We start from the raw sequence: 23,939 nt of genomic DNA on the forward strand, positions 1-23,939 counted from the left end.
CAAACTTAATGGCAGCAAGAGAGTAGTCATTTGTTGGAGCAGGAATAACTGAACATGGGATTTTTTTAAACTGCTTTTTATTGATTTTTCATTTTCTTCTTGAAAAACACAAAGGATTAACATTCGTAGAGTGACATTAGAAAGTTTTGCTTGATATTTTGGTTAATCTCCATTTTATGTAGTGAAGAATAAACCCATTTTCCTGGCTTAGGAGCCGTCAGTCGCACCCTATTTTGGGGCAGCGATTAAAGCTTGTCACTTCCGATTGTATTGTGCTACAAACTTTGCTTCTAGCCTCACAGCATTTGCTGGTGGCTCGCGTCACAGTTTCACTTAGGCTGGGGTACTACCGTGACTTGCATATAGCACCTCCTCTGGGTGTGCCTGCAGAACTATGTGGTGTAGCTGGTTGTTGAGACAGACAACCAAACTTCCATCCACCTTGCTTAGCCCAGTTTACTGGCTTCCTACTCAGGTGCTCATTATATTCAAAGCATCGTATGTGGTGCCTACAGCTAGCCACGGGGCTGGCCCATATTTTCTAGTCAACAGATTATAGTACACACATAAAAGAAACACACTGTGGACATTCCAAGGTCTCCTCTACTTATTTCAAAGGATGTACCTTGGCGGACGAGCCATTGAGTACATGTGGCCAAGCCATGGAATGCTTCCTTTGAAGTTTGCCCTAGGAAATGTCACTTGCTGTTTTTGGGAGCATCTTACCACCTGGCTGGTTGTAGGATAAACTCAGTTGCGTCTTGACTTAGTGCACTAGATTTTAGAAAGTGCCATGAAACCTCAGGTAGTGGAGTACTTCCAAAATACTTAAATAAGTAACCATAAATAGCGATGGGATGTTCGCTTGTAACAAGCATTGATGCCTGATGTGGTGGCATTTTGTAAACAATTGGAAGTGTGTTCCTTTGTGTTTTGTAATCTTTGCTGAGCATTGCCTGTAGGCGCATAGATTGGTATCACAGAATCACCACTGCTCTGAAGTGCTTGTTCTGTTGCTTTGTTTGTCGTATGTCAAAGACAGACATTCCAGTTGTATTTGACTTCATGAGGCAGCAGTGTGGCTTTGTTGCAGACATTGACAGCAGTAAGTTGTTGCACGCTATGCAGCAGGTAACGTGAGGGGTGGCATTCGCCCTTGCCTTCTTCGAGGTGCTATGCATGCAGCGCCTCAGAACGTGGTCTGAACATATCGGATGGTGCTGCACTAGGTAAACATGAAAGGGATGTCTCCATTCCTCACAATAGTGCAACTCATCAGCTGGACAGTATTTATCGATGAATAACTCTTTATAACAGGATTATTGCATCTGGGGAGGACTTTTAAACTGCTGTGTGTCACGGCATACCACTTTACATGTTCTACTGTTTCCCATTTAATTCCTGTCCAAGATAGATTCTTTTCTCTGTCGTTGCACTGATAATATGAATTGGTCACAGTCATTCCTAACTAAATAAAGATACCCTGTTCACATACAGAATCTGGGTGACCAATAGTTTGTTTATTTCTCCTGAACTTCAACTATATTCATTTATTCTGACTGACTCGTTTATTACCAGCCGGGCAACCTTATTCTCCATTTAGATGCATACAAGGGTGTGTTGTATGCCACGTTGCTTTTGGCCTGGCTTATGACCTGTAGTTTCAATAACTAGAACGTTGATAGACTGAATATGTACATGACCCCTGGAGGAATGTATTTACAGTTTTCCCATCCCATGTCACTCTTTTCAGCACATAAACCAACGCGTTTTATTGAATGTGCAGTTAGGACGGAGCTTCCACAGAGGTGAAATGCATGCAAACAACAGTTTAGTTCTATGTATCACTCCTTTTTTAATACTCTTTTTAGTTAAACAGAGCTCAGGAAACAGTATGTATGGATTCATGTCGCAGAAGGACACTAAATAAAATTGACAGTGACATACGTTATGGTCCATTTAAAAATGTAATGACCACCAATAGAAGGCACTTTTATGGCCTGGCTTCCTGACATGTGGAGCATGGCACAAATGATACCTCCACCCTTGCTTGAGAACGTGTGGTGTTATGATCAAATCTCTGTCTCCCCTGAAGCTGCGCCAGGGTCCCCAGACTTTCTCCCATTTTTGGGGCATCCCCGACACCTTTTCTGCCCCTTGGAAACAGTCTAGGTCTTATTCCCACCCCTCTAGTGTCGGGAAGCGTGGGCTTGCCCCATGTGCTCACAATGTTGCATTTGGCAACCCCCACCGCTAGTGCTGAACACATTTTGGAATATTTTGGCAGTGAATCATCCCCTGTAAATTGCAACAAGACCCATTTGTCAGACATGGGGACCTCGAGCTCGAGGACGCGAGAGATCCTGTTGGTGACCTCCCTCCTGTAGAATTAGATCACTGGACATGCCCATAGGGTATGGAAAAAGGTTCCTTCCTGCCCACAGCCCGTAAGACACAGAAGTGTATCTGCTTTTTTGATCTTGTATAGGAGGGTCCTAGAGTAGTAAGATCTGTGCAGGAGTCTCAATTGTATAAGGTAAAACCTTGCATGGATAGCAATCTCTCGGGGACTTTACAAGTGCTTCCAACCAGTCATCATTATCCAGCCCACCTAGGTCGCGGGACCGTGCCTCTCTGAGGGACCCAAATGTGTCTGGGGTGGTGTTTATTAGCTTCTTGTAGATTATTGAGATAACCTTGTCTGGTATGGGCGCTGTATGCAGTCTGTCTTCTAGTTGAGTGGCGGATGGTAGTTGTTCCCCCTCTGTGATATGGCAGCATAAAGCATGACCAAGCTGAAGATATTTGTATCTCTCAGTCTCCGCAAGATCATACTGCTGAGAGAGGAACTCAAAGGCATGAGCGCCTGGTTTCTCCAAATGTCACCCAGCCGCTCAATGCCCTTCAACTCCCAGTTGGAGAATCCTGCCAGCTCACCCACTTCCCGTAGCAAAGTGCTGTCCCTTAGGGGTGTCACTTCAGTAAATGTATTGTTCTACCCCAGTGCCCTATATGCCTCCCTTCAGGCCCTCATCACTGACCTGGTGTGTGCCGGTAGCTCACTTTCTACTCAACGTCTCTATAGGGCTGTGACATATTCGCTCTTCTCCATCACCGATCTGTCTACCCGGTATGCTGGTTTGATACAGGCAGTAAAAATCCACTCATTTATGGCTACTAGTTGCAAGGCCCAGTGATATTTAGTAATGTCTGGAATTGCCAGGCCTCTGTCAAACACCCCCCCGACCCCCCCCACCTGAAGTTTGCATTGTGCAATATGTGGGTCTTTAGCATCCCATAAGAGGAGACAGAGCGCCTGATCAATCTGCCGGAAGAGGAATGGCGGAATTCTGAATGGTGTGTTTTGAAGAATGTAAAAGAGTCGGGAAGTGACATCATTTTATAAAGGTCTGCGTTGCCCATCAGTGACAACGGTAATAACGCCCAATGGGCTGCATCTGTGCGGCGACTTTCTATTTGTGGGAGCAAGTTTACATTGAGAACCACTGTGGGTCCCTCCTAATGTGGATCCCCAAATAATTAAAGGTGTCCTGTACCAATGATGCCTCACAGTGTTTGGGGAGACGTGGGGGATCTCCCGCCAGTGGAAAGGCCAAGGATTTGGACTAATGGTCCTAATAACTGTGAAATATTCCTTAGCGAATTAGAAACACTTATTCTTGCTGTTGTATGGATTTCTGCTACCGTTATGCTGGTGTGACCTGTCTCTCATTTAATTTCAGCTGCCCTGGATTTCCCATCATTTGTTCCCAGTGTCGATGTCATGGCCGATTGCACCACAGCAAAGGTACATATAACGTTTTTACACTGCTCCTGGCTGATGTGGGGCAAGGAGGGGTGGGATGGAATTAGCAGGCGCGGCCCATCCTTTAGGGCGGAGGGGCCACGCCCCCCCACCTTTTGCCCCTCATGAAGAGTGTCTGTCAGGCTGAACAAAGGTCAGCCTGACAGACACTCTTCATGTTCAGGTCAGGCAGCCAGGAGAAGACATGCGCGATTTGCGCAGACTCCTGGCTGCCTGAGCTGAACTTTGCTGGGCCGAGGAGGTCACAGCTCCTATGGGCGTGACCTCCTCAGCTCAGCTAAGGTGCCTCGAGGCCCTCCCCTTGGTGACGAGGAAAGCGTCACCCATTGACTTCGACCTGGGCGCTTCAGGTTTAAGCCCTGAAGTGCCCAGGGCGAGTGTCAATCAGTGACACTTTGTCACAGAGAGAGGTGGGGTCAGCAGTCTCACTGACCCCATCCCACTCTGTGACGAGGCTGGGACTGCTGCCTTCCCTCATTGGCTGTCCTAAGGTCAATGAGGGAAGGCAGCAGTCCCAACCCTCCTGGGACCTCGAGGCTGAAGGTAAGTGTGTGTGTGTGTGTGTGATGTTTTAAAATGAATGTTTGGTGCGTGTGCATGTTTGAATGTTATGAGTGTTGTTAATGGACGTGCGTGCGTGTGTGTGAAAGAATGAGTGTGTGTGAACTTTGAAAATTAATGTTTGGTGCATGTTTGAGTGTTGTTAATGGATGTGCGTGCAAGTGTGAAAGAATGTGTGTGTGTGTGTGTGTGTGTGTGTGCGCTTCCCGCCCGCCCCCCTCCCACCTAAAGTTGCCGGCCGCCACTGGGAATTAGTTGCGCGTCGCTGCACATTTCAGCCCAATTTGAAGCCAGTGCAGCCTTTGCTAAACATGGCTCGGTAGCAGCTGGGATTCCACTTGAAACTCACAAATCACACACGTAGAAAAACAGATGCTTTTAAAATGTCCGCCTCGCCCAGCGCTCTCCATTGGTCAAGCACAGGCTGCATGGAGATTACTTCCTTTCCTGCCTAATTAAAGAGGGGGAGCGAGTGTGACCAGGCGGCAGTGTCAGGCTGCAGGTCCTAGTCTGGGTCAAAGCATAGTTATCATCGGGCCCTTAAGTGGACCGGGCCCCTTCAGATCTAAAATCCAGTAGTAATTAATAAAAACGGACATTGAAATATTTTCTTATTGCGCCCTGTGTTCATGTCCTTAACTTTAGTGCGTTAAACACTGATTAATTTCCGAGCAATGAATATGAAAAACGTTAAGGTAAACCATGTCAGTGATTTAGTTCCTGATTGTTTCACGTTTTACTTAATCTTGCATTCCTTAAGAGTGTTAACTGCTTCCTGGATGTTGTGCTACTGTATTTTGTTTGTATACAGTGCATACCTTGAACTGAGTCCCTCCAGCTGTTAATTATATGGGACTATTACTGAGAGCTCTGGAGTTGATGGTGAAGCAGTGCTTTATTTGAGCCGATGGTTTCTGGTGCGGGGCACTGACACCTATTTTTGAGGGTTGGAACTTATTTTTCTGCTTCAAGCATTTACTGCAAGGAAAAGACACATATGGGAATGACGCAGGAAGTGAAAATCAAAAAGCGTCACAAATGAAGAAAGCAGCAAGGTGCAAGAGTGAGCTGAAGGGGCAGGGAAGGGCTGTAAATGGATTAAAGAGGCCTGAGATGGCTTCAGGACTACGCTGCCACAGTATTTCCTGCTTGCACATTTAACTGCAGCAGCCGCGTGTTTCAGAGGAGAGCTTTGGGCACCAGTATGTTTTTGTTTACAAATTAAGCACTGGACTGAAGGTGGTTCCAGTTTCTCAAAGTGCTTGCCAGTGGGCCAGAAATGTTTTCAGAATACATGGTTATCCAATCCTTGTTGCTCTGCAGCGTGCCCAGAGCAAAGCTCATGTACTCCAGTGGAAACTGTGATTCTGTACAAATGAGTGTGAAGGAATTACACAGTTGTCAAAGTACGGACATAAGGAAAGTAAAAAAAAAAATGTGCTGCTTTCAGGTGAGTGGGTGTGTTGTGTGTTTGGGTGATGGTGAAGTGAAGGAGATGTGAAGAAGTGCATTCAGCAGAAAGTAAAAGTAGCGTGCTGAAGAAGAGAGAAATGAGGTATAAGAAATGCAGATATAAAGAGAAAAATGCCTTACATGTCTAACACTGAGTGGACAACCAGGTGTTATTGAGAAACTCCAAAGAACACTACGCCTTCTCCAGGCCACAGTGACGTTTAAGTCACAGTCTCACAATTTCAGAATTGACCATTTCCAATATTTACAACTAAATCATTGTTGTTACTCATTTATTTTAAACACATTTAAATAGCTAACAACCACTAACAAAGCCAATAGTCTTGGCTTGTTTTAGGTGCATGTCTATTTTGTATATCTGGATGTAGTAGCAGAAAGCTCAGTAGCAAAATACTGGTCAGGTGGTACACTATGTGAATTACAGAAACTTAGGGCTTCATTACGGGTTTGGCGGTCCATGGACCGCCTAACTCACGGTGGCGGTTGGATCTCCACACTCCTGGCAGTCTAACCACTAGATTATGATCATTGCAGTTGGACCGCCAGCATTGCCAGGATAATGGATCCCAACGGGTTGGTGAAAAGTGAAGTTGTGGTCAGCCACTGCAGTGCCAAATTCAGCACCGCCGTGCTGATCACAATTTCACTTTCCGCCAGCCTTTACATGGTGGGATGCCCACCATTAAAAGATTGGTGGAAAGCCAGTGCTAGGGACTGCAGGGGGTCTCCTGCACTGCCCACGATCATGCAGCAGGTGCAATAGAATTTGAGCCAAGGAATTTGAGGGTCCACTGCACCAACTAATTGAGTTACAGATTCCAACGAACCCTCATTTATGTCTGTCCTTCACTATCCAACTGAGATCGATGGGCCCAAGTTGGGAGCTTTCCAGGTTGGGAAGGTCGTGGAAAGTCTGTGCACACCCCCAAACTCACAAGTTTAGGGACTTTCAGACTTGTTTCCACAATCCAGTGCCTCCCAGAAAACAGGAATAGATATTTTCCTTTCAAGGGCAGAATTACATCTTTTTTCAAGTTGAGATTGGGAAGGGGACATCACCAACAGTATACAGGAAATTATTTCAAACAATCACTAAGAGAAAGACGGCATCCTGCTTCCTACAATCTGTAAAACTACTTAAGTAGGGACTCCTACTTAGTTTTTAGAAGTTCCCTCACTCACTAACAACAGTTGGTGGCATGCTTCATCATAAGGTTCCCACCCGAGATGCCTAGTGTATCTGGATGTGCTTCAGCCCCAGACTTACAGTGGAGCAGGTTACTGTTAGGTATCCAGATAATTAAAATGTTTAGGGATCCAGATAAAATAAAATTACCTTAAGGTCTCCTTACCACTGACACAATCTTTAATGATGGAAACCTTAGGCAAGGTTAAAACAAAGATTGATGTGAATGAAGTTATTATGGTCTTCCAAATCTAAGATCGTGGGAGACCATATTAATGTCATTCACATCAATCTTTGTTTTCCCATGGGGGAACATATTTTCCCCCCATGGAGAAAAAAATATAGATGCACTAATGCAACACTGTATATAATTACAAAACTGGCATTATTTCGAAATAGATGGGAATTCACTCATGTTCTCGTGCATCACTTCTGCAAATCCTCAACTCTCCCATTTTCCTGGAGCACACCTAGAAACCTTTGGAAAAATTAAAATTGCCATCCAAATGTTGGCCTGAACTTACAGATGCAGCATATCTATATTTTTTTTAAGTTGGTCCCAGCCCCACAGTTTTACTTTAGTTTTTACCTTGTGCATTTTTTCAAATATTGGGTTTATTCCACACAGTTTTTAAGCTTTTCATTAAAAAATTAATCGGGAATTAGATTGGCTGGTTTCATCATGTTTGGAAGTTATGTCTTGCCATTGTAAACTTTGCTTTTCGGTGCAGCTACAGATAACAAAAGTATCAGGGTGCACTAACTATATGTTGTTACTTGAGGGAGGCAGGTACCAACAATGTACTTGCCACTGGGGAAAGTTTTCACCAAAGTGAGTAACTTGCTTTCCTCATAGTGCTTTGTCTTTTTTTCTTTTTATGTCTTGCAAGGGACAGTGCATGTGCTTTCTCTTGTGATACACTTTATGTTCTAACATCGAACAGTGGACTTAGAGATCACCTATTGCTTACCATTGGTTGACTTCGTTGTCACTCATTTGCCTGCTTCTTATTGGTCAGCTCCACTGGGCTTCCTTCCTCTTCTTGTGTTTGCCCCTTCCTGGAGCATTGACACATTACTTGTGTTATTCGACTGCTCATTGTTTTAGGTGCTACTTTTTTCTTTTGAGCACTCTATGAGAGTGCATATTTTTTAGCGGTCTCTCTCGTGTACTTCTCATCTGTCCATGTTCCTTCTGCCTGCCCTCTATTTTCTGTCTGCTTGGCCCCAACACCTCCCTTTCACCCTCAGTTGCCCATCTGCTTGCCCCCAGCACCTCACTCCCACCATTCGTTGTCTGTGTGCTTGTTCCCAGCCCCTCTCTTCAACCCTCTTTTTTCCAACTGCTTGCCCCCAATCCCTTCTGTTGTCCATGCTGACCCCCACCCGCCCTTCCTCTGTTGTCCATGCTGAGCCCCACCCGCCATCCCTCTGTTGTCCATGCTGACCCCCACCCACCCTGCCTCTGTTGTCTATGCTGACCCCACCACCAACCCTCCTTCTGTTGTTCTTGTGACCGTGCTGCTTTAAAACATGGCTAAAAATATTAATAAAGACAATACCTTGCGTAGTCAAGACCTATTGGCTTTGTCAATGCTTGATTTTATTAGGTTATGTGAATGCCATTACCACTTAACCTAATGTGGCTTTCTGTTTCTACTTGTGCTCTGCAAAGCGCAGTGTTTGGCAATAATGATGTGTTTTGTGTTGTTATGATTTGTTTTCTGTGGTATTTGCTGTAATATTTTTTAATTAAGTAAGGTCATAATGACATCCTGTTCCCAGCAATTGTCTGCTTTGTGTCAACAATTTTATCTGTCTCTTTCAAGCAAGAAGAGGAAATGCCATAGTTAGAAAAATGTTTCCACAGTGATAAACCTCGCAAATAGTTTATTTGGTACTTTATGTATAAAATAAAACACAAGTGGCAGAGCCCAGCACTTTTCTTGGAGCAACACTGCAACTGGTGGGGCCACCTATTCTGCGTCTAGATGCCAACCGCAGCCTTTACGTATGTGTTGGAAATGGCTCTTTCTGCAGGGTTATCCCCAAACGTTTTTCCTTTTCCTTCCTATTTTTCTGACCCTCTTGTTGTTGACTTTGGGACTCTGGGCACTTTAACACTTCTAATCAGTGCTAAAGTGCATGTGTCTCCCCTCTACAACTATACCTACGGCCTGTAAATTAAATGCTACTAGTGGGGCTGCAGCGCAGATTATGCCACCCACAGAAGTAGCCTCTCAAACCTGCCTCAGGCCTACCACCGCAGGATCTGCGTGTGCAATGTACTGCCACACTTGACAAGTCAAACTACTTGCCAAGGACTAAACTCCCTTTTTGCTACACCCAAGTCACCCCTAAGGTAGGCCTTTGCTAGCCCTATGGGCATGGTGCTGTTTATGTGAAAGGTAGGACATATGTCTTTATGTACTAAATGTCCTAGTAGTGACAAACAGACTATTTAGTTTCTCACTACTCTGAGTGCTGCTCTTCTCATAGGATTGTGGTATCTTCTGATCTATGAGGAATAGCATGGGCATACTTAGTATGTTTGGCATGGTAGTGAGAAATCCTGCTTATTGGTGTAGGTGGATTTTTTATTACCATGGTAGAAAGTCACTTTTAGAAAGTGAGCAATCCTCAGTGCTTATAACTTAAGTGCTTTTGCAACCTGGCTCCAATCCACGTCTGTGGTAAGGTGACAACTCCACTTGGTGCATACTTTCCAGACAGCCATCACACAGGAGGGGGTAGGTGTGACAGAAGAGGCATCTGCATACTGTTAGTCTTCCCAGGGGCGGCTCATCCGCTAAGGTGGAGGAGCGTCGCCTGGCTGGATTTACCAAAAAGGAAAAATAAAATAATGATTATGTACACTAAGTTATTATCATTTTATTTTTTATTGTAGGGCGGGTCTTGGCAGGAGGGAGGGGGCCGGAGGAGGGATATGTGCACACACTAAGTTGGGTTGGCCAAAAAGACATGCGCACTTTGCCTGTTCCTTATCCGGCTGTTTAGCACAGCCGGGTACAGAACTTGCTCAGGCTCCCATTCTCAGTCTGGGTGGCGAAGCAGGCTGCTCAGACCAATCACGACGTTGCTGTCAGCAGCGTCATGATTGGATGGGAGCCTGTACAGCTGGGAAGAGGAAGAGGAAGAGGAAGAGGGCGAAGGGGAGACTAACGCTTTTCCCCTCGAAGATAAGTGTAGTTTTTTTTTAAACATGCCCTCATCCTGTCCCTTCGTGCCCTGTCCCGCCCCCCCCCCCACCTGACCCCTGTTCAGTGGCAACCGCCACTAAGTCTTCCTGGGCTGTGGATAGGGAGGGTCTGTCACACCTTACATGTGAATAGGCTGTGTCCTGCCCTCACACAATGGACTTATTACCTCCTACTGACGTCTGGAGACAGGGCTGGGTTTAAAGGGTGTTGTACTTGACATGGAAGGACTCCTTTTGAAGTTACTACCCTGAACAAAGGCATTTTTGAGTATAAGTAGAAGAGGCTTGCCCCCTGACAGTAGAGCACTTTCGGAACTGGGACTCAATCTCTGTCAGAAGGACTGCTGGACTGCATAAAGGACTCATCTGAACTGCTCTTCTTTTGTTGCCCTGCTCCCTGTTGTCTGCTGGGTGACATAAAGGACTCATCCTGATTGCTTTTCTGTATGTTGCCCTGCTGGCAGCTACTTCCTGACACCTTTCTGCCCAGATACTGCATGGGACTTGTAACCATACCCTATTGGCTGCATTGCTGGAGGACTGCTGGATTGCCAGGAAATGCCACCATCAGGATTATTTGCTTGTGTGCTGGGCCACCTGCCTATCGCACCTCTTGTCCCCATCAAGTGCCCCTCTAGAGCTCCAGCAATCCAGTGTGTGGTAAGCACTTCATATTTTGCTAGCCAGTGCTTAGTATTGTGCGCTTTCCTGCATCCTACATAACCTTGCCCTGTTTCACCACCTGGGCTGCTTGACAGTATAGGGGCTGCAGCCCCATCAAAGAAGGAACCAGATGGCCCAACCACAACTGACGCTTACGGGAGGGAGTGACTGCCACCACACTTACTCACCCGTGTGCTGCTGTCTGGAGACTGGCTTGCAGTAGTGAGACTGGGCATGCGACCACAGCAAGGCTTCAAAAATCCACTTGACTACTCTCATTGGAAATCTTAATTGATCAGGTCAAACTATTTTTAATACTTACTCTTCCCTTCTGGCGAGTTGACACTGAACAGGTGTTCTGTTTAGTTGAAAAGTTGAGGGGCAATAAAATATGTTTTTAAATCTTGTTCTCATGTCACATTTGCTCTGTGTTTACAGACAGAGGTCAAAAGTCAGTTTTTCTTACAATTAATTTTCCTTCTTACTGCAGAGTTCCAGGACTTTGTAAGGTGAACTGTGTGACCTGCTGCTTAGAATGTAAAATAATAGGGTATAGGGTGTCCAGTTTTTCCTAACACACAACATTAAAATGGCTAAGCCAACTGTGCAAACATTTCAAAATTCATTTCAGTATTTGTGAAATCCTTTTTTATATTTCTGTGTGTTGAAAAATATTTGAATGGGATAAAAACAAATCAGAATACTTTAGGTGTTGATGTGCAAAGGATATGTTTTTTGAAACCCAATTTTCACAGATTGTTAATACACTGTATAGTTTTATCAGTAAAGCTGCAAGTTAGTGGAGAGGTTTTTGGACATTCTTGGAAAGTTACTGTGTGTAGATGACAATATGTTACCACATCATGGTTTAGTAATATATTTATTATAATTGAGTGTTTAAACAAACTGAGAAGCACTCCTGCCCTGATAGCAATGTTGTTGGTACACTGGAAGAAGTCCTAGGTTATGTGGGCTAGACCTCATGAGTATGTGGGCTAGATTCTTGTGATGCATGCAGCAAACTTTAATCTACTTAATCAAACAAAAGAGGTTTTCTGTACTACAGAAATGCTCACATATTTGAAGGTGCAATCATATGTGAGAATTAAGAAAAAGGTGACTGTGTAAACTATTTGCCTAGGATCACACAATTTAAAACCCGTTTACGGGTCAAGTACATTACAGTTAGGTTGAGTAGACTATTTAAGTTACTTGACCTGCAGGTCTAGTAACATTTTAATGATTTTTCGAGCCTTAAACCGCATGAGAGGATCAGCAAGGCCTAACCGAGATTGCCTGCTACCCCTTTGGGAGCCTCCCTCAGTGCATCCCGACAGCCAGAAACATCAAGGGAATTCTTTTAAAGCCTCCTCTCCACCTCCCCCAAGAGAAGTTGCCATGCTGTACCGCTTTGGGAACGCCCAGAGAGCAGAGCACGTGCTTGCATCTTGATGAGCAGCGCTGCAGGAGGCTCGGTGTGGCGTACTCGCCACAGCCTCACCTTTGTCTCCGAGCCAGGGCACCACGCGCCTCACCTCCCTGCAGCTGTAGTTATACTTGGAGAATTCTCTTGGCACCAGAAGCTGCAACCCCTGCTCGCAGGCGACCACCCCAGCAATGCCCTCGTGTGGCGGGTGACAGCACAGACAATGGGCCCTTTTCCTATGGTATTCTGTGGAAGGGGACCTGAGGAGGGCTCCACCTTTTGATGTAGTTGCCACACAGGAATCCTGACAGCCTACTTGTGTTTCTTTCCATGATAGCCATATTTATTTTATTAGGAGTCCAGGTGCTCTGGGTTTGTCCGTGAAGCTCACAAAATTACCATAATCCACCCAATAGGAGCACAAAGGGCTTCTACTGGCCTGGACAATTGTTGGCAATTCTGCAGTTCGCCCGGATGATCTGTGCCCCTTTTGTGTACACTGAATACTTCACGACCTGGTGAATACTACATGGCATGTTGATTCTGCTAGGATAACAAGTACTATTTCTGTGATTGCCAGACATGCACAGTTCTTATGAATCATGTTGTCTTTGGTCTTGTCGGGGTAACACCACTGGCGGCCCGTCCTTTAGGGCGGAGGGGCCACGCCCCACCACCTTTTGCCCCTCATGAAGAGTGTCTGTCAGGCTGAACAAAGGCCAGCCTGACAGACACTCTTCATTTTCAGCTCAGACAACCAGGAGTGAGACATGCGCGATTCGCGCAGACTCCTGGCTGCCTGAGCTGAACTTTTCTGGACTGAGGAGGTCACAGCTCCTATGGGCGTGACCTCCTCGGCTCAGCAAAGGTGCCTCGAGGCCCTCCCCCGGGTGACGAGGGAAGCGTCACCCATTGACTTCAAACTGGGCGCTTCAGGTTTAGGCCCTGAAGCGCCCAGGGCCAGTGTCAATCAGTGACACCTCGTCACAGAGTGGGGTGGGGTCAGCAGTGTCACTGACCCCATCCCACTCTGTGACGAGGCAACATGGACGCTGAAGGTAAGTGTGTGTGTGTGTGTGTGATGTTTTAAATTGAATGTTTGGTGCGCGCCTGCATATTTGAGTGTTATCAGTGTTGTTAATGGATGTGTGTGTGTGTGTGTGAAAGAATGAGTGTGTGTGATCTTTTAAAATGAATGTTTGGTGCATGCGTGCATATTTGAATGGTAGGAGTGTTGTTAATGGGTGTGTGTGCGTGTGTGTGTGTGTGTGTGTGCTTCCCGCCCGCCCCCTCCCTCCTAAAGCTGCCGGCCGCCACTGGGTGACACCTAATGAACTGTGAGTTTACTACTGCATTTTATGCCCTGACCTAATAATACCTATTGTCTTTAGATGATCATAGAGCCAGAGCAGGAAGTATTATTTTGGAAATAGCCTAATATGCACAATGTTTATTATGTTGCGACCTCTTTAGACCATCATATGTGTGTGTTTGTGTGTGTGTGTACATATTTTTCTGGATAACTATTGTGGTGTGTTTATAGTGTCACTGGTGTGAGTGGGTTACACAAACACTTTACACATGACCTCTGGAGGTAAGTCTGACTGCTCTGTGCCAAGCAACGGGGGTGAGCACAGGTTATCTTTGGTGTGTGACTTGCTCGCCCTGACTAGAGTGATGGGTTCTGCCTGGCTGAGTTGCATACCCTAGCCAACCAGAAACCCCATTTCTAAAAATACATATTCTCTCTGCGGTGCACTTGTGGTTAGGAGGGGGTGTAAAGGATTCTGTGAGAGAATACTAAAGCCAAATGCTTGGCAGCCACTCGCATGGTACTGCAGAATGTGTTTTAAGTGCTCAGTTTTGTAGTAAAATGACAGTAGGAAAAATACATCTGATAACTTCAGTACATTATTGGCCTCATTCCCGGGTAATCTTAATTTGGGTAAATAATGGCAGCGATCAGTGGTATTTCATTTATAGATTCATCCTGGCAATCAAGGAAAGTATGATATGCCATCAGTGCTACACTATGCTAATTGATAGACTTTGTAACTGTCTAACAGGTGATCACATAAGATTGCTAATTAAATAAATAGGGGATGAAAGAGACTAAGGGCCTGATTTAGATGTTGGCGGAGGGAATACTCCATCAGAAGTGTGACGAATATCCCGTCCGCTGTATTACGATCCCCATAGGATAGAATGGGATCGTAATTCGACGGCTGCAATATCCAACACGTTTGCGTATTCCCCTCAACCAAGATCTAAGTCAAGCCTTATGTCCTTTGCACACAGATCTTACAACACAACCTTGACTTTGCTCCTATACGTTAATGATACATCTCGCAAACTCTGCCTCACTGTACTCACATTCTCATGTGCCACTATCCTATGTGTGTAACTATGAAATTTCCCTAATTCCCCCCAAGCCGAAATACATCCCTGTAGTCCTCTTCCAATCTAGCATACTTTCTTTCAACACGCATGCTTACATTTATAGCAAACGTTGGTGGATCTGCTCTTGGGTTCATCTTGATGCGGCCATCCCGAAATTGAGACACCTTTTTCAGCAAGAAATACTTTACCCCTTGTCCTTCTGCCCTTGCACTCCATTTCTGTCCAAAAATACGTTCATTCCTGTGTGCGGAATAGCTCATAGGGTGCACTGTGGTTGGTTGTAAGTCACAGCGGCCCCACTATTTCAGATTCTTGTCTTGCTTTACTTAATGTTCTATGTTGTGTGCTGTGTTTGTGAAAGAAAAGGGACATGTCCAGTATAGAGCTGTGTTTGGAATGTGTGAGTATGGAAGGTGGAGGCATGTGAATGTGTGATGCAAGCTTGGGTGTTTTAGTTAGGCCCCCACTTTTTGAAAGGGGGATCAGTTGGAAGGCTATCGGAGGAGTACGAGGCTGGTATTTCATGTGGTGGTTTGTTACTCTTACCTACGAGCTAATAAACTTCCTTGAAAACCAACTTGAACGTAGTCCATCTTTCCCACAGTGGAGAGGGCCCAAGTACAGTGACATCAAGTGAATCATGTGGTGGCAGTTGTAGGTTGTTTCTCCCCACGCTCTTTTAAATAATGATGGCTTTGAATGAGCCAGGGGAGCGGCATACATTGAGGCAGATCAATACATCATCTGCATACAAATGTTAGATGAGTTTATATTCTGTGAAGTGATCAAATGGGAGGGACATGTAAAGGTTACGTTTTAAAAGGAACCATGGAGAACACCACAAATGCATGGAGTTTCAATCCACACTAGGGATACCTAGATAAGCGGTAAGTATGCAGATTCATATGAGTAAGCATAGAATAGTGAGCCTCCTTTTTAGGGTCGAGCCTGCGTTGCATGCGCTCGCGCATGCGTATTGCAGCGAGACGCTTTACTTAATAGAAAAGGGCTCTGAGCCCTGACGACATCACGTCAGTGTGTTTCATTGGTTCGTGGGCTTGCCTAGTAAAATCTGCTTGCTTTCATTAGTGGAAGGCATGCACACGTCATGCCTTTTCCGGTGGTTAGCCCTCTTCGAGCGCAGCGACCAAGTACAGAAAACATGCGTGGCTCGCTGTTTTATGTCGGATCGTGGACTACTTTTTCTCTATTTTCCTAGCGCGATTTCGCTTGGCAGAAGTCGAGCGCTTTACACAGTTAATTTCACTTTTTCGGGTTACGTACATAAAATCACTTTTGCCGATAGATGAAAAGTCGGGTTAGGAGTTTACAACGCGATCACCTCTAACATGAGCAAACGCGAGACCTGTTGCATTGCAAATGCTTGTTTAAAATGTCATCAATAATTGCTCAATTCCAAATTGTAATTTTAAAGATGACCTTGTCTGACATACACATATGGCTATCGAAGATGTTCAGCAATCAGATAGTTGCCCTTTTGTCCTTGCAGAATATTGTGAGTGCTGTGTACCAAACATTGAGGATAAGCCAATCCCTTCTCAGATGTCAGATGTTTATCCTGAAGGGGCTTCACTGGATAAGGTACGTACATGTACAGTAATCTTATCAGCAGTGTACCAATAGGATTATACTAGGAGCATTGCATGCATTCATTACTTACCACACATCCATTACTTACCACAGGAGCGGTACCAACACAATGCATGTTTATGTGCATCAATGATACCACCCTTGTGGCAGGGCCCCCAGTGCTTCACAGTTATATGGTTAAAGGTAAGGGCTAACAAAGCTTAAGAAGTGGAACAAACACCGACGTTAAGCAATCTGTGGAAGAGGCAACACAATTCCGGCATTTGGCAACACTAGTCTCTGGGTTGTACACTTCTGCATATTTTGAGCACCTACATCTTCAAACTGGGACCCAGACAGGCAATTCTACTAATTCTGCAAGATTTCATAAAATATTCTCTTCTGTGGGAGCATGTCAGTTTCGGTCATGTGTTCTCCCACTTGCTTCAGCATTGATACTAGTGATTTTGATGTTGTGTTTTAGCATGTTAAGTCTTTTCCAAATCCACCATGGTTGCAGTTGAACAGGGTGAGCGCTGTGTACAAAGCTGACGACCTCTTAATGTGTGGGTTGGAAGGGGAAGATGGCTGCACTGTTTTACCTGGAATAGCAATTCATGGCTAGTGACAGATTTTTGGACTTCTAGTATTTTGTGTAAACATTAGCATATCGAAAAAAGAACTTCGAGTTAATGTATATAATTACCTGGGAATTACTTTTGTTGACAAATTGTCCCAGGCCCGCTGCTTGCAGCAAAGCTTATCTTAGTTCCTTCATAACTTGCGTGTTCCAAGGCTGCAGAGCAGGTTCAGAAGGCTCTCCCTTGGACAGCTATTGAAGGTGCCCCATTCTAAAGCCACTCCATTTTCATTCATAGTGTACCCATTTGGTTCGCCTTAGTCAAAACACCAGTGAACAGTTTGGAGGATTGTATTTGATGAAGGATGGAGGTAGCACACAACTAGAGTAAAATCCACCAGGGTGTACTTCTGAGCCTCAAGGCTAGTATGATTCACGCACGCCATAAGTCTCCCCACCACACACTTTTATGTTGAATAAGGAAAGACCAATCTTGCAATACTATGATGATTTTTTGTGTATACTGGCTTCCTGGAATTTGAAGGAAATACTTATTGTCTAGTCTTCCAGATGCGGTACTTAAAAATCTATTCAATAAAGCTATTGCAAGTCTTCATACTTCATTAATTTGGTCTCGCTAAGTCCAAGAACAGCTTTCACAGATGTTGTACATTTTATTTGCGTTTGCCTTTCTTAAAGACCTATAAGTAGGAAAAGTAATGAGGATCACCTTTGATGACCTTACTTTTCCAGAGACTGAAGGCTATTGGTATAAAGTTGTGAGCTGATATAGAATGTGTTGACTGTGTAAATAGGCAATGGAAACTTTATAACGTTTACTATTTTAATTGTCAAACTCTTTGTTCTATGGATACTAAACAATATACATTTCTTTCCTACTGCATTTCCAAATAGATCATTATGTTATTGCAAGAGATTGTTAACCCCATGATAGACCGATGAAAACCTATGGAATGCGAGCGCAGCTCTATAAATATTGCTGTCTTTCTTTGAGAGGTATGGTGAAATATTAGGCCTGCTCTAAAACGTAAACAAATCTGGCATGTTTCCATGGCGATGGCTAGATCCCCAGCCTGCCCACCTTACCCTTGAAATGGGAAGGGCAAACATTCCACTACCTGGGCAAGCAAGTGTATCATGAGGATGCAGAGAGAGGAAAGCCTTGGTAGAATAGTAGCGGCCCCTAGAAATTTTGTCCGGCTCTAAAAGGAAACTTCTATTTTCAGTGATGGACGGGCTGGGGGTCTCGAAAATTAATGTATTGACACGCTTCCTATATTTATTTAGTACAGTAGCAGTGAAAGTCCCCAGAACTGTATTTCTGCCATTAGGTACATTAATTTGGGGGCATCGATCGATGCAGGCTGGCAATGCAAAATCTGAAGTTGCCTATCTCAATGGGAGCACTACCAGCTCTAAGTTATGAGTTTACTACTTGTTATCTCCGCTGCATTGGGTGGGTAACTGGTTTGCTTACCCAATGGCTGAAGAACCAACATATAATGAGGTCCTCAACATATAGGATCCCTGCTGAAAATAACATTGGGCACAAAACAAGCCAATAACATGCCAAAGACTGTTCTACACGGCTAGATGCAGTTGGGCCGGTGCCTCGTGCACTCCAGCACTGAGAAGCATATTTCTCTGAACTCCTATTGGGCTGCACTATTTATTTAAATAGTTGTCAAAAGCTTCCTACACTACACCGCAGAAGAGTGGAGCAGGACTAACATGCTAAAATGAGGAGACCTTTATGGAGATGGCACATTAGAGAGATGTCATGAGTTGTGTCGGTCTAGTTTGGTACTGGCAGGCCAGTTTCTAATGTGTGGATGGCCTATCTGACTGATTAAACATCTGTGTAGAGCACCACACTTCAACCCCCTTCACATGTGGTACTTCATACACTCTTTACACATGGCAATGGCATGGCAAACATATACCATGTTACACTGATGATGGGGGTAATTGATCTGCCAGCACTGGGACATTGATGGGACTCAAGCCTGGGGAACAAAGAAATACAGAATGGGCTACTTTAAAGCCTTCCCTCTAAGTGTATCAACAAATGCTGAAATTAAATTCATCCAATTTAACATGCTTCATAGAGCATACTCAAATACAGAAGTAGATGAGCGCTAGAACACCGGACACTTGTACCTACTGTGACCGGAAAGGAGTGTGCTTGAACATGGTTTCAACCATTGTGTTCTGGTCCTGATCTGAGGTAACTAAGTACTGGGTAATTGACGAGGTTTGGGTGATTATGGTTGTGAGTGGACCTGACCTACACAGCCCTATAACCTGCCTGCTGGGGCAACTTGTTGTCCCTGGATGCCCTGCCTACTGTGTAACCTGTGAAAAGATAGCCTCACGGCCATTTAGCAATTTATGCCCTGCTGGGCAGCAGGGTTGAAGAAGGCTAAACTAGAGAGCAGATTCATAGACCTAGCGTTGCCCCTTATGAAAAAGTTGACAGAAAATCAGCATAAATTGCTAAATGGCCGTGAGGCTATCTTTTCACAGGTTAAACAGTAGGCAGGGCATCCAGGGACAACAAGTTGGGATAGCCTACTGACTATGACAACTCATAAGAACAATGACAGACCTCCATGATATTGTGACACCCAACAATGGACCGAGCTACACTTCACTGAGCCCTTCGAACATATCACTAAAGCTAATCCCTCCTGCTACAGTCCCTTGATGGCCAGACATGGAGGCAGCAAACCGGCAGTGCACGGCACGCTGCACAGGTAACCCTTAACTGTGAGTGTATATTGTTAGATAATAGATTCCTGACATTAGTAGAAACTGAAAGTGGAGTAACAAATGAACATCCCCGCCGCCCAAGAGGTATAGTTGACGACAAATGATCAGGCGAAATGTGGATTGTCTTGATATTAACTGTTATGTGTTATACTGTAACAATGAACGCAAGGAACTGAGATGACCGCCCTCAAGTGCAAATACGATCAGTATTGTTGCTAAAAACAAAATACACAAATAAAAAAATAAGTATAAAATGAAATCTTTGTTTATTGTGAATGTTTTAGTGATATTTTGATATGAGGCATTGTCACGTTATTTCTTGGAAGCAAGGTATTAATTCTGGGCATTACCATGTGATTTTTTTTTTTAATGTGATCACGTACGTTTTACAAGGCAATCAGTTTGTGGTTTTTATAAACCGTGAATAAACTGTATGCTAAATGGAAAAGTACAAAGGAGTTAAAATGTGGTATCTTTGTTAAGGAAAGGACTGGAAGAGCTAATTTGGGGAATAAGCTCTCAGAAGCACTGTGCGTTGAGGTCTTTTTCACTGGTGGCTGGTGCAACCGATCCTGAGAGGGAAGAGTGGCAGGAAGAAAGTATAGTAGTATAGATTCAGTGGCACTTTAGAGTGACTCAAATCAATGTATGTAACTTCACAAGACCAAACGTGTCAGAGCCAGAGTAAGGACGAACCGGGTTATTGTTCACATATGCATAAGCTGAAATGCCAGGCACTGGACTAACAGAACACCAGACGAAACCAAAGGACAACTCCAGGGTTCAAGAAAGACACACACTATGTTTGTGAGATTACTAATGAAGCATCTGCACTGGCTGCAGAATAAAGTACAAGAGAAAGTTTGAGAAAGCAATGAAAACTCAGGCCATCAGCAGGGAGACATTTGCATGAGGAACACATAGGAAAACACAGTGTCTAGCTGTAGACGAGAGTCCGCAGAAACATACATGATATTTGCAGGTATGCTACTGAGGAATCAGGGCAGTGATAGGGCAGCAGGAGCTCTGAACTAAGTACCTCTGACCTACTTGCCTTAATTTCTGACCCAGTGCCAACTCTTCTGTACTTGTTTAGCCTGAGTCCCATTGGCCACCTCCCCCTGACACTCTTAATAAATGTCTGATACCTGCCTCCTGCCTCCGCCATGCACCGGTCACTCGATTGTTCATGGAGAACCCAATACCGCCTAACTTCTGAAATACCCACCTTCAGCTTACCATGACCCTACACTCTGCCCTGCAACGCTCTACCATCCCACTAGAATTCTCAGCTGCAATCTGTCAAGGATATTTTAGTTTAGACATGTATGGTGTTTACGTGTTTGTGGTATTCGAGGTTTCCTGAAAGATTTTTATGAACAGCATGGTATCCACTTCGGTTTTCCTCAGTAGACACTTTGCACTTTCACAGATTTCTTTCTCTCTTTGCACAGTGAGCGCCTGAAGGCCGAGTGTGCCAGTGCTTCGGAGAGAAGGAGATCCGCCATTGCCATGCTTAGTTGTCTGCAGAACGTAGAGATGACCACTCTTACATTGTAAGTATTCCGTAGACTGTTTATAGCAATGGGGTTCCTGTCGGACACAACTGATAACATAAGGCAAATACATGGGGTTTCTGTCGGACACAAGTGTTGGCTTAAGGCAAATACCCAGAGTGTTGCTGAGGTGATTAAAAGAGAATAAGAAAGAAGAACCAAACATTGGCAAAGCCACTGTGTCATCCCTTTGGGACCTATTTGTCTTTGCCTTTATCTTTTTAGGGTGCTGTATAGAGTCGGGGCACTGTGCAGCAACATCAGTATATAAAAAGTGGTGTGATTGCATCTTCTCACTTACCCGCACATGCATTAGAATGTGTGCGTGCACCAATGGAATAACGTGGCCGCCACTTGCTATAATGATTTATTGACCAATCCAAGATGGCAGTTGCTGCATCAGAAGTGGATCAGTAAATTAAAAAAATATAATAAAAAAAGGAACTAGGGGCGTTGGGAGGGTAATGAGGGAGCAGGTGGGAGTAGGAAGGGAAAAGCAGCACATGAAGTGCAGGGTGGTAGAAACACAAGTGGGAGAGGGCACCACAGACGCCCACTAACGAGACAGAGCAACATGAAGTGGGGCGAGGGAGAGAACCACACAAGTGAGACAGTTGAAAATCGCATGCCCTTGTGGAGTGCTTAAGCAAAAAGAAATGAGAGAGAGTTTAGGGGAGAAAAACAGGGCTAAAGAGAGCAACATAGACTAGCAGGGGCAAGAGAAGCATACGAGGGAGATGCCTGATAAACACATGCCCACTCGTGGAGTGCTTAAGCAAAACGAAAAAGTAGTTCCATTAAAGTGAGAAGTGGAAAGACACAAGTATAAAGACTTGCCTCTAGGGTAGGTACACACACAAGACAAGCCACCAAACAACAAGCAAGCATACGAGTGACAATAAAGCCACCCAATGGTAAACATTGGATAGGCTATAAACCCACTATAAGATCTTGGTAGGCTGACAACAGGTCCTTTTCAACCCTGGTAGTCCTGACCTAAAACTCAAGTCAGTAGTATCCTTACATATCATTGAAACGCTATTACTTGAGTACAGTGTATAATGTTGGGGCCTCATCTTTTAGTTCTTCATTCCGTTTCTGAGGCCACATCTGAAGGATTGTTTGCAGGTCTGGGTCTACTTCTGGAGATCTGCACTGAGTTCTGGATGGCCCAACAGGTGTATTGTGTCCTGAGCTGTTAAAAAAACACATGCAAAGTATTCAGCATAGTATGGGTCACAAGACATTCAGTAGCCTGTTCATTTCTTCAGCTATAACTAAATTATTAGTTGGAGTTTTGAATACTAAGCAATGGCAAATTGGAGACAAACCAGAAATAAGTGAACAAGCTGTTGCATTGTTAAACATCAAACCCTTTGAACAGAGCATTAAGAAGTGGAATGGAATCTGTAAGAGCAATAATCACAAAAACGAGAGGTTTTCATTGTATAATGACCCCTAGACCTGGAGGGGGTGATATGAGACTGAAGATGAAGAGGCTCAGAAGCATGAGGTGATAATATGAGACTGGTTCCGCCATATCTCATGAAGTCTGAAAATGAAAGTACTGACAATGTCATGACAACTTTGCAAACACCCCTAGAGCCATTACTGGGAAATATCCCTTGACAACAAAGGAGTAGTTGGTAAGCAATGGGAGGAGAGCCCCTTTCCTCGCTCTATTTATGGACATGCATCAGGTGACCTATGCCTTCTGTGCTGAGGCACTATATGTATATATGGAGTGGGATTTCAGTAGTCGCAAACCTATCTAGGCAGCAGTGTATGATGATGATGCTGGTGGTGGTGGTTGGAGGGTAGAGAAAAGTTTAAGATCATATGCTTGGCAGCCAAAATGAAGGGAAAAGTAGGTTTGTGGGACAGGCAGCCATTATGATGGTTAGTGAAGCTAAGTGGAGCTCCTGAGGAAAACCACGACAGCCGTCATGATCTGTGCCAGGAACCAAACCACCAATGAAAGTTGCTTCTTGTAGGGAAAATTAAGTATTCCTGTGTTAGACAGTGATCCACATGAAGAGAGAATGCAAGGTCCAACAAGATAACTTTCTTTTGCCATATTCCCAAATGTATGCAAGGGAAAGATAGCAAGTTCTGAAGATGTTGCCCTTCAGTTCAGGGAGCAGAATATATTTCCCAGCGTCTAGATGCAAGCTCACCTTTGTTTCAGGGTTATGGAATTGGGCAATGTATTCTAGGATGCTCTGCACACATTTGTTTAAATACATATTATTCATTGAAGGTACCAGCTTCACCACTACTCACTTGGCGGTTTTGGCTCTTGTGATAGGTCCATTTCACCCATCTGTTTGAATGCAATAGTGAATTGTTAATATGAGGTTCAACCATGTTTGTATCCTTGTTCGATGCAGCATCCCTGAATATCCGCTTTAGCTATCAAACTGACTAAGAGGAATTCTACAACTTCTATTCATTTTTTCCTTAGATTGTTGGATTTTATCTTTATGCTATTTTTGTTCACTTCTCTTGCTCAGTTTAATTATTTCACAGTATTTGCACTTGCCTTTCTTCAGGGGCAAATATGCTTCTCAGCCTTCTGCCAGAGAGCAAGTCAAGGTTTTTGAGCCATTGTTGCCTTTTTCTGCAGGAGTCTATCAAATCTACTTGTTTGGAAGTGTGGCTAAAT

At 44.4% G+C, this 23,939-nt stretch overlaps 1 protein-coding gene across 1 annotated transcript in view; it reads left to right on the forward strand.

Moving 5' to 3' along the window:
- The window catches only part of IKBKE (inhibitor of nuclear factor kappa B kinase subunit epsilon), a 181,855-nt gene that overhangs the window by 91,816 nt on the left and 66,100 nt on the right, over window positions 1–23,939 (forward strand). Inside the window, exons 11-13 of the mRNA XM_069238581.1 lie at window positions 3,744–3,808; window positions 16,266–16,357; window positions 21,173–21,274. Coding sequence (XP_069094682.1) covers window positions 3,744–3,808; window positions 16,266–16,357; window positions 21,173–21,274 — 259 coding nt within the window. The remainder of the gene's footprint in view (window positions 1–3,743; window positions 3,809–16,265; window positions 16,358–21,172; window positions 21,275–23,939) is intronic.

This window comes from Pleurodeles waltl, chromosome 6 (assembly GCF_031143425.1).
Source record: "Pleurodeles waltl isolate 20211129_DDA chromosome 6, aPleWal1.hap1.20221129, whole genome shotgun sequence".
NCBI classification, from domain to species: Eukaryota; Metazoa; Chordata; class Amphibia; order Caudata; family Salamandridae; genus Pleurodeles; species Pleurodeles waltl.